This window comes from Labrus mixtus, chromosome 22 (genome assembly GCF_963584025.1).
Source record: "Labrus mixtus chromosome 22, fLabMix1.1, whole genome shotgun sequence".
NCBI classification, from domain to species: Eukaryota; Metazoa; Chordata; class Actinopteri; order Labriformes; family Labridae; genus Labrus; species Labrus mixtus.
The window spans coordinates 20,463,199-20,475,166 of record NC_083633.1 but is presented as its reverse complement, the minus strand read 5'-3'; the positions used below and the strand labels follow the sequence as shown (position 1 = coordinate 20,475,166).

At 42.8% G+C, this 11,968-nt stretch overlaps 1 protein-coding gene across 1 annotated transcript in view; it reads left to right on the top strand.

Moving 5' to 3' along the window:
• The first annotated feature begins 3,498 nt into the window (after window positions 1-3,498).
• The window catches only part of LOC132956073 (filamin-C-like), a 43,745-nt gene continuing 35,275 nt past the window's right edge, over window positions 3,499-11,968 (top strand). The window contains 1 exon segment of the mRNA XM_061029228.1: window positions 3,499-4,216. Within this exon segment, the coding sequence (XP_060885211.1) occupies window positions 3,835-4,216 (382 nt within the window). The 5' untranslated portion in view covers window positions 3,499-3,834.

The following is an 11,968-nucleotide window of genomic DNA, read 5'->3' as shown; positions in this document are numbered from 1 at the left end:
GAAAAAGTTACATGATGTTGCTTTAAGTATCAGTTTATATTCGAAGACACCATGGTGGTCACTTTAGGTCAGATCTTTCGGTTATTTCCAACGCTGATTACTTCATAGGAACATGTTTCAGTCCATCCTCTGTGACATCTAGACAAACGTTAGCTCGCTGCGGACGGTTGCATGAGTTATTTAGAGAAGTAGCATTAGCATGAAACTGGTCGAGTAGATTCTGATGTCAGCTGTTGATTTAGGCAAAGCTCAGTGAATACGTCAGTGTTAGCATGAGCGCTGTGATCCAATTCTTCCATGAGTTACTGCAGACGCTTCTTTACTATTTTTCTACTAACATTTAAAAAAAAAACTGTTTTAAAAACTTTTTATCGTCTGTGTCCTCCAGAGTCAAAAGCTTCCAAATGATTTAAGTTTCATCTTTGTTTCTTTTACAGAGAAATTATATGTCTAGCTTAGCTTAGTTTAGTATAAAGACTGAAAGCATGCTAGCCTTTGCTAGCTCTATCGACACAGGAAAACAATCACATTGCACTTAATTTATTAATAATGCTGTTAGCTAGTTTTGGTTATGGTAGACTGGTGGTAGCATAATTTGCTAAACATATTTAACCTAGCTTAGCACAAAATCAGATTAATGGGAAGAAAAAAACTTATTTTAAATAAAGAGGAGTAGAAATCAAAATGTCAAAAGTAGCTTTATGGTATTCTTCGCAGCATTTTGTGAAAATAGATTTGTTTTTACACGTGCACTAGCAGTTTCCCTGTTTCATGTTGTTGTGCTAAGCTAGGCTAACAGTGCACCTAAAGATGAAACTTGTATCCATGTTACGCCGCTGACTCTGGAGGAGAACAACAGAGATCAGGATGTCTTCTCTGAACGTCAGACTATTCAGACGTCCTCTCACATTTCTACTCTGCTTGATTCTGTAGCGTTTTCAACTTTCTGTGAGTTTCTGCGAGTTGTGTATTTGCTCTGACACTGTGTTAGTCTCAGTCAGGTATCAGGTGTACTGTACAATCTCTGCATCAAGTCAGACGTCCAAACTCTGATTGAGAGTGGACCTGCATGTCGTCATCGTGCCGCTGTTTGTTCTGCTTCTGTTGTAAATGAAGGCTGCTTTTGTTTCTGTTCTCTGTAAACGTCTTTTGGATGTTTCTGTAGAATTTTTAACGTCTGATTTGATGTTTGTTATTTTTAATGTGATGATTTTATCAAAGAGCCTGTACATTTTGTAAATGAAATGAACTAATAAAAAATAGACTATCCTTGACTTTTATGTCCCTATTGGTTATTTACATATGACATATGTTTTCATCAAATTTAATTATTTATTCCTAGAAATAGAGAAGGAAGGGGACAAATATTTGTACACAATAATACACATCGCCGCATTAAAGCAAATTACATGAAGCTGGCTGGATGATAAACCCCCGTCTATTAATGTATGGAAGTTAACAGTGGAAGATATGAAAGAAATGGAAAGAATTACGTATAGGCTAAGAAACAGAAGATGAATCCATGTGTTACTGGAGTAAATGAAGGAAACAGATGAAGTGGAATAATAACAGGTATGTAAATTAAATTATATTAAATTAAGAGTAGCGAAGGAACACCCCCCCCCCCCCCCGCCGCCCCATTCTATTTATTTTTTCTTTCTAAATCTTAATTTAATTATCTTTTCTCTCTTCGTACCTTTTCTTTGGATTTGTATCTATTTTTATTTTATTTCATGTTGTATGTTTAAAAAATTATATATAAAAATATGCCAGGATGAACAAAATTAGTGATGAAATATGACAACTTGTAATGTAGTAAAACAGCCTGCAATAAAGTATTACATTTTTTTAAAATTATTAAATTATTTTTTTCAGTTTAAGTCACTTTTTCTTATGTCATGTTACTTATTTTGTAATGTTACATTACGCTGATGTAACATGTTTTATGTTCTGTTGCACAATGTTTTGTATCTGTTGATGTTGCTTTGTGTCATGTGTTTTAATACACATTTTTATGTTTTGTTTTTACGCTTTTCCACATTATGTTACTCCATGGTATGTTCTGTTTTTTTTATTACCCCTTTTTATGGTTGGCTTCGTGCTAAACCTTCAGGCTCAGTACAGAATAAATAACTGCGGAAGCCTGATGTCAGAGTTTAAATAAGCAATCTGACCTCTTTATATCATTATTATTATTATTATTATAAATAAATATTTTATTTTTATTTCCCATGTGTCCCTCTCAGTTCAGAGGCCTATAAACAGTCTGTTTTATTTAAAGCGTCTGAAGTCAGTCGCAGCTTTAATTTGAGTTTGTCTCTATAATTACTCTTCAGATCTGTTGTTTTACTCCCGTGATGACAGAAACGTGAGCTGACCTGCAGAGGTACACGATCCAGATACTTTCACACTGAGTGAGTTTGTTTCTCTGAAGGTTTTTTTTATAGTGACCGTCTGAGCGAGGTTATATAAAGATTCATTCAGCCTTTAAAACTCCTCGACTTCTGTTTATAACTGCAGGTTAGAAATAATCTGACAGCCTGATGACATCACTATGACATCATATACATGTGGCATTGTTTACTTACATCACTGTTGTTCCCCTCTTTGTTTTTGTCCCTCATCTTTCAGCCTAGAGCAAAACTTTTGCGCAGGTCTGCCATTTTTATGAGTGATGTATACCTGGAAAACTCAGGGGGCGGGGCTCATTGCATTTAAAGAGACACACACACCAAAACGGAGCGTTCTGAGAGAGCTGGTTTATACAGGGTCACAAACCTCCTCTGGTGCTTGATTCATGTTATATTTTGACCAAATCACAGCACAGATGTTTCATTTAGACCACAGGGGGACTGTTTGAAAAGGTGGAGGAGGGGGAGAATATGTTAAAGTGATGTAGAATTAGAGGGCGTGGCCTGTTTGAGTGACAGGTGGGAGCTATAGGTTTCACCTCGGCTAATTCAGTCACAGAACTTGATGTCTGGATTTTCCCTTTCTTCTGTCTGGACAGATTCAGTTGAAAGTTGGAGAAAATCTGTAAAGATTTTCATAATTTCACTGTTTAAAAAAAAACCTGAAACAGAAAGATTTCACTCTTACCGCCTTTAATCAGTAAAGACATTTCAGTAAACTTTTGTCATCTTATTTGGGGGATTCCCTTTTTTCAAGCTGGCCCAGTGATCCGATTGGCTGCCCATTGATGACGTCATGTTTTCTCACCTCGCCACTTTATGAGCAGCTTTTTTACAAACGGGCCCCCTGGTTGTCCCCTCCCCGGTTTAGAGCCTCTAAAAATACTCCGAGGTGTCACCGTGCCTGCGGAGCCCCGGGTCCTGACCCCGCCCCCTTACTCTCACTCCACCCAATCAGCGGTGTCCTCCATATCTGAGGGCTCAGAGGATGCCCGGGCCGTCGGTGTATATGGTCATGGTGGGGGCATTCCTGGGAGTCCAGCACAGTGACGCAGAGCTCTTTAAACTCTGATCCACTTCTCCTCCGCCCGCAGTCCCGACTCTCTCCAGGCCTCCACCCCGCCGCCCGCGCCTGTCCGCCCGGACACAGGAGCCAGTCTGTCCGGAGGAACAAAAACTTATTTTTCTTCACTTTTTTCTTTCTTCTTCTGTGACTTAACTCCAGATTTGACCCCTCGGGAGCTCATGACCCCTCCCGGAGCGGACTGACCAACCCTGAATCAGCTGTGGGACTGGAGCGCAGACTGAAGTGTGACTCTCCGCCGGCCTGGCACTGCCCCTCAGCTCCGCTTTTTCTCTTTTTTTTCAGCCTTTTCCTCTCTCCCACTCGCGTTGAGCTACAAAAAGGGAGGGGGGGGGCACCATGATGAGCAGCAGCGGGTACTTGGAGCCGCAGCAGCTGCCGCCGCAGTTCTTCCAGAGCAGCGCGGATCTCGGGGACGAGGAGGAGGAGATGCCGGCCACGGAGAAGGACCTGGCCGAGGACGCTCCGTGGAAGAAGATCCAGCAGAACACGTTCACCCGGTGGTGCAACGAGCACCTCAAGTGTATGAACAAGAGGATCAACGACCTGCAGAAGGACCTGAGCGACGGACTGAAGCTGATCGGGCTGCTGGAGGTGCTGAGCCAGAAGAAGATGTACCGAAAGTATCACTGCAGACCGAACTTCAGACAGATGAAGCTGGAGAACGTTTCTGTGGCGCTGGAGTTCCTGGAGAGAGAGCACATCAAACTGGTCTCCATCGGTGAGTGACGCACACACACACACACACACACACACACACACACACACTGAGCAACACGCGCTGTTTGGAGAGATTTTACGCACACTTTTACGCAAAAACACGAACTTTACAAACAAGCTACCTGTTGAGTCAAAGTGAAGAACTGACCGATGAGTCTGCAGAGATGAAGATGAAGGTTTTTATTGTCGTGAGTTAACAAGACACCAGAGACGAGTCTGAAATTAAAGAGTTCATAAAAGTTCATAAGTCACATTTAACAGGTCATCACACCTCCATGAATACACCTTCAGTCTTCAACAACAACAACAAATCGGAAGTGTGACCTTAAGTTACGCAAGACCACATTTCACTGCCCCCCCCCCCCCCCCCCCCCCATCCATCTAATACATTTCAAAGAGCAGATCTCTGATCAGTGTGCGAGGAGCTGAAACAGTTATTATTATCATGTGATCACGAGAGAAACATTCATGAGGTCACCAGAGGTCGTCTTCAGGCGATCAGACCTCCGGCTGGTGGAAACGTTGTTATCGTCATGACAGATAAGAAACAGAGCTTAGATCAAATCATGAAGAGACGATTTATTGTGAAGCAAACAGACGAGCAGAGAGTTTTATATCATCTCTTAAACGGCCTAACTTATTAAACGTTGTGTGAACGTAAGAGGCGACTTTAAGGGAACAGATTAGACAGATCGACACTCAGACAGAAACTGAATTTTGTTTTCAAGGATCAAAAACTGTAGTCGAACTCCTGCCACGGTCCAAAATGCACCAAAACATTGCTAATGTACTGGTGCAGTGTAGACGGTGTGCAGGAGAGAGATTGTAGTTTTTTGGGGGATTTATTCCTCTCCTACACTCCTCTCTTATGAAACACAGTAGATGTATATATTTATTTTTAAAGCGTTGGTACTCTTGGCTGGAGGAAACACACCAGCTCTGCCCAGAAACGTCCCGAGTCAACCAGAACAGTAAAATCCAGTCAGAGGACAAAGTCTCTGCTGACACCAGCTCACATGTACGGAGGCCCAGAAGGGACGATGGAGCAGCTTCACTTTAGGAGAACTTTATTTTATTTAAGTGTCGTTGTTTTGTTCAGAGAGTTCGATGATAAATGTTTACACCTGTTGTTCACTCACTCAGGTGTATCTGACTCAGACCTCTGCTCAGGAATATGTGGGCGTGGTCATGTTTGTTTGACTGACAGCTCCACTAACACGTTAACTAAACTAACCTCTTGACCGGTTATCAAACGTGTTGGTGCTAAGAAATGACGACATCCTGAATTCTCCCCAAAGCTCCACCTGTTTACAACCCGTCCTGGAATAGAGAACAAACCATATGACGTATTTTTGTAGGTCAACCAGGAAGTAGCATCACCGTGGCGTCTAACGAGAATTCGCCTATGGGATTTTTTCATTGGATTTTCGATCATTGCAGAAAATAATCTCTGTGTTAAACACACGTTTCTGAAGCGTAGGTGTTTTGTTCAGCAGGATAATCTTCACAGATGAACGCCATTTTTATGATGTTTGAAGCGTCAGAAGTAAAAAGCTAACGTTATGCTACAAGCTAACTACACCACGGTGGGATGATTGTGACGTCACTAGCGTTCAGCTTCAGACGATCTCCGATAAACTAATCCACGTAGCTTAATAAATAGTTTACTAACATAATATTCACCTTAACCTAAAGATTAAACCTACAGGAGACATCTCCGACTAGTGAGAGAGTTCCCGCCCTCTGTGTCCGGCGTGATGACGTTTAATGTCCCCGACGACCGCTGTAGTCTCATTTAGCCACTTGTTAGCAACGCCTTTTTAAAGACGAGTAAAAACTTCAAACTTCACAAGTGGAGGTATTACCTAACGTAGTTTATGTGGTCTAACAAAACGCCAACATCTCTTCAGCTCGTGTTAACCACAGACCTTATTTCAGGAGTCTAACCACAAACACATTCAAAATCCCCGTTGACTTTTAGACGTTAGACCCCATGGCGCTAACATGCTAACTTACTTCCTGGTTTTAGGACTCACTCCTGTGGCGCTCTATAATCAGCCAGGAGGATTAAAAACACTTGGGTGGCTTTATTCACATCCTTCAGCCTGGACAGAAAAGTTCTTCTCATTTGCACCAATCTCCTGAAAACGTTCCGTCACCCTTTACTACATTTTCAGTGTGCGGTCGAGGTGTCCTGCATGTGAGAACACAGCAGGATATAATCAGGAGAATTCACCTGGAGCCAGTGGGAGGGGCCAGTGGGAGGGGGTGGTGAGCTTTATTCCCTGTGATCGCTGCACGACCATAGACTGTCTGCACGCCACCTCTACCATCTCCGTGCTCTAATCAACCTGCTGCTGCATGTTTCCTGTTCTCCAGTTTGTTCTTCTCCTCTCTTTAGTTCACATTGAGATTCTCTTCAGCTACACACAGCGTTGATACAAAGACAAATATTCGATATAGTATATATTGCCTCGCTCTTTTTATTCCAGGAGGATTTCAGGGGCGTGTGAAAACGGCTCTTGGGTGATGTAGAAGTGAATCACTTCCAGGCTTGTGCACACATACGAGCTGCTTCTGGTTGTTATCTTGGAGGAGATTCAGGAACCAGGAAGTGTGTGTGACTCTCTGTGAGCAGATAAAGACGACGTCTGAGCGCTGATCTGGTTTCACCTCCTCAGTGTGGCTCCTCCTCTGACTCCACACGCTGAACCTCTGTGTGTGTGAGCAGAGAAACATCTTTACAGAGACACAAACATGTGTGAATGTGTGTGTTAAGTGTGTGTGAGGTTATAAAGACAGAAGGAGTGTGTGTGTGTGTGTGTGTGTGTGTGTGTGTGTGTGCAAAGGATCATGACGAACCACAGGGAGCTCAAATATCAGACGGAGAGATGAGACTGAAATCTTCATCACATTAACTCGTTGGACTAAAACGCAAACTTTTCCACATGTTTAACACTGAGCTCTCTGTGTGTGTGTGTGTGTGTGTGTGTGTGTGTGTGTGTGTGTGGGGGGGGGGTGTTTGAGGTGATTGATGGCAGAGCAGCTGATCTGCTCTTAGTCGTCTAACAGCTGCTGAAAATAGACGAAGAGAGAAACCAGGAAGAGGAGATCCACTTCAAACCTCAGACTGAGACTCAGAGGGGGGGGGGGGGGCAGGTCAGACATGTTAGAGACCAAGATCACACCTGAGATCACACCTGAGATCAGACCTGAGATCAGACCTGAGATTACACCTGAGATTACACCTGAGATCAGACCTGAGATCACACCTGAGATCACACCTGAGATCACACCTGAGATCACACCTGAGATCACACCTGAGATCACACCTGAGATCGAATAGAATAGATGTTTATTGCCATTTGCACAGGTACAGGACAGTACAGGTACATTGGAATTCTTATTGTACTTATTATCTCTTATTGCACCTGAGGTTATTGCACACATATTTTTCACATTGCACTGTTTTTTGTTTTTAAGGTTAATATTGCACACTTGTGTTGCACTGTGAGGTGGTCAACTGTCCGTTTAGTCTGTGAGGTGTGAAGTCTCACGGCAGCAGGGAAAAAGCTGTTGTGGTAGCGGGCCTTGTGGGTGGAGATGCTCTCTGGGTCTTGTGGGTGGAGATGCTCTCTGGGTCTTGTGAGTGGAGATGCTCTCTGGGCCTTGTGAGTGGAGATGCTCTCTGGGTCTTGTGGGTGGAGATGCTCTCTGGGTCTTGTGAGTGGAGATGCTCTCTGGGTCTTGTGAGTGGAGATGCTCTCTGGGTCTTGTGAGTGGAGATGTTCTCTGGGTCTTGTGAGTGGAGATGCTCTCTGGGTCTTGTGGGTGGAGATGCTCTCTGGGCCTTGTGAGTGGAGATGTTCTCTGGGCCTTGTGGGTGGAGATGTTCTCTGGGCCTTGTGAGTGGAGATGTTCTCTGGGTCTTGTGGGTGGAGATGTTCTCTGGGTCTTGTGAGTGGAGATGTTCTCTGGGCCTTGTGGGTGGAGATGCTCTCTGGGCCTTGTGGGTGGAGATGTTCTCTGGGTCTTGTGAGTGGAGATGTTCTCTGGGCCTTGTGGGTGGAGATGTTCTCTGGGCCTTGTGGGTGGAGATGCTCTCTGGGTCTTGTGGGTGGAGATGCTCTCTGGGTCTTGTGGGTGGAGATGCTCTCTGGGTCTTGTGGGTGGAGATGTTCTCTGGGTCTTGTGGGTGGAGATGCTCTCTGGGCCTTGTGGGTGGAGATGCTCTCTGGGTCTTGTGGGTGGAGATGCTCTCTGGGTCTTGTGGGTGGAGATGCTCTCTGGGTCTTGTGGGTGGAGATGCTCTCTGGGTCTTGTGGGTGGAGATGCTCTCTGGGCCTTGTGGGTGGAGATGCTCTCTGGGCCTGGTTGGAGATCAGACCTGAGATTAGACCTGAGACTGGAAGCCATGACAGTCAACTCAGGTGTCCACCATTGTTGTTGTAGTCCAACTTTTACTGTTTTTAGCTCTCAGTCTGTTGGAACATTTAGATAAACTGAAGTCAGATTTGTTGTTCATGAGAGAGAGAGAGAGAGAGAGAGAGAGAGGCAAACAACAACAAACGACAAATAGAAACAAGAAGACATAAAAGTGTGAGCAGGAAACAGAACCAATGAATGAATGTTCCCCCCCTCTCTCTCTTTCTCTGTAATGGTTTCCATGTGTTGAAGCAGTCAGCTCACAAGAATGTCCAGCTGAAGCCAGCCCCCCCTACACACACACACACACACACACACACACACACACACACACACACACGCGCGCGCCCACACACACACACACACACACACACACACACACACACACACACACACACACACACACACACACACAGACACTCCTCTACTCGTACTCTACCCTCTATGTGTTGTTCTCTTTATATGTTTTATTTACTCTTCTAATAATAAACGTTGAGTAAGGTGACAGACTGAACCTGAACCTTTATTTGATGTTTATTATCATCAATGATTTGATTTGATTAGGAACGTGTTCATCCTCCACCTTAACTTGCAGCACAAACCTGCAAAAAAACTACAAACCAGTTAAAAAAACTACAAACCAGTTAAAAAAACTACACTCCAGCTAAAAAAACTACAAACCAGTTAAAAAAACTACAAACCAGTTAAAAAAACTACACTCCAGCTAAAAAAAACTACAATCCAGCTAAAAAAAAACTACAAACCAATTAAAAAAAACTACAATCCAGCTAAAAAAAACTACAAACCAATTAAAAAACTACAAACCAGTTAAAAAAAACTACAAACCTGCAAAAAAACTACAATCCAGCTAAAAAAAACTACAAACCTGCAAAAAAACTACAAACCAGTTAAAAAAAACTACAAACCAGTTAAAAGAAACTACAATCCAGCTAGAAAAAACTACAAACCAGTTAAAAAAAACTACAAACCAGTTAAAAAAAACTACAAACCAGCTAAAAAAAAACACAAACCAGTTAAAAAAAGACTACAACCCAGTTAAAAAAAGACTACAAACCAGCTAAAAAAAACTACAAACCAGTTAAAAAAAACTACAAACCAGTTAAAAAAAACTACAAACCAGCTAAAAAAAACTACAAACCAGTTAAAAGAAACTACAATCCAGCTAGAAAAAACTACAAACCAGTTAAAAAAAACTACAAACCAGTTAAAAAAAACTACAAACCAGCTAAAAAAAAACACAAACCAGTTAAAAAAAGACTACAACCCAGTTAAAAAAAGACTACAACCCAGCTAAAAAAAACTACAAACCAGTTAAAAAAAACTACAAACCAGCTAAAAAAAACTACAAACCAGTTAAAAAAAACTACAAACCAGTTAAAAAAAACTACAAACCAGCTAAAAAAAACTACAAACCAGTTAAAAAAAACTACAAACCAGCTAAAAAAAACTACAAACCAGTTAAAAAAAACTACAAACCAGCTAAAAAAAACTACAAACCAGTTAAAAAAAGACTACAAACCAGCTAAAAAAAACTACAAACCAGTTAAAAAAAGACTACAACCCAGTTAAAAAAGACTACAACACAGCTAAAAAAAACTACAAACCAGTTAAAAAAAACTACAAATCAGCTAAAAAAAACTACAACCCAGCTAAAAAAACTACAACCCAGCTAAAAAAAACTACAACCCAGCTAAAAAAACTACAAACCAGCTAAAAAAAACCTGCAAACCAGCTAAAAAACTACAAACCAGCTAAAAAAAAACCTACAAACCAGCTAAAAAACTACAAACCAACTAAAAAAACTACAAACTACAAACAGAGAAGAAGTCCTCAACATGTGACGTCAGAGGATGTTCTGTGTTTGGAGAAACTTTACAGAGTTTGGTCCGACGACATGTTCAGATGTATTTATTCCAGTCGGAGTATATGGCTCAAGACCTGCAGCAGACCCAGACCAAAGCTGCAATGCATCATGGGACATGTAGGCACTGTCAGTACAGCTCCTATGCTCCCAGCTTTCTCAGTCGGTTTAGCATCATTTGCACTCGCTAACCTTCCATCCATTATCTTTAGATAATATTGCACTCAGGGGGGCCAGATCCCAGCTGTCATTGGTCGAGAGGCGGGGTTACACCGTGGAGCTGGTCGCCAGTCGATCACAGGGCTGACACATGGAGACAAACAACCAGACATATGACACCTACGGGCAATTTAGAGTCACTAAAAAAACGTTTTCACATTAATAACTGATCCCCAGCTAGCAGGTTGTAGCACGTTTTAATCATGCGACAGTGACGACTTCCTGTCTGATGAGTGCTCTAATAAAGTCCACTACAGAGTGATTTTAAACACAACCTGTATCAGAGGTCAGAGGTCAGAGACTGTGTGTGGCAGCAGCCCACAGGTCCGGAGGTCAGAGGTCAGGTTCACGGCGGATGTGGTGAGCTTAAACATGGCGACAGACGTCTGGAGATAAAAACAGGAGAAGCTCAAAGTGTTCTTCAGTCGGACACTCGAGTAAACTCTGAACTCTCCTGTTTCAGAAAAGTCTTTGGGAAACTTGTTTTTCAGTTTGCAGAATTTGTTGAAGGAGTTTCCCGTTCTCAGCTCCTGGGTTTAAAAATGTTTACAAAGACTGTGGACTCAGAGACTCTGAAGGTTCAGGTGGAGCCTTGTTAGGATTGGTTGAGTTAAACACCGGGCATACATCATGTGATCTCTGACTCGATGTTTGAGTCTCTTGACTTGATTTTGAAGTCGGGCTGAATCAACTCGATCATGCAACATTTATCGTACAGTGTTCAGGCGGCATGAGGACCAATCAGCTGCTACCGACCGCTCGGATGATTTTCTGCCAAGTTTGAAACTTCTGATGCTTTTCCTAATTGCGCCTGTACTAACTGTCTGAAATCACCATGGCAACAGCAGCCTGTCAAACGCGTCCTCCCCCTCCGATCACAAAGAGACATCGGCAGGAAATATCTGCAGACCTCCAGATGACAGGGAAGATTTATTCTGATTTAGCAGCTAGTTAGCTTGTGTGTGTTTCTGTGTGTGTGTGTGTGTGTGTGTGTGTGTGTGTGTGTGTGTGTGTGTGTTTCTGTGTGTGTTTATTAACGGTTATGGATGCTGTCCCTGACAGAGGCTAACGCTGTGGGGGTCGTTCACCCGACAAAGTTTTTTCAGAGGGTGGAGATCAGGAAACAGTCACTCCATCTGCTGTCAGCTGCTCAACACACACACACACACACACACACACACACACACACACACACACACACACGCACACGCACACGCACACACACAC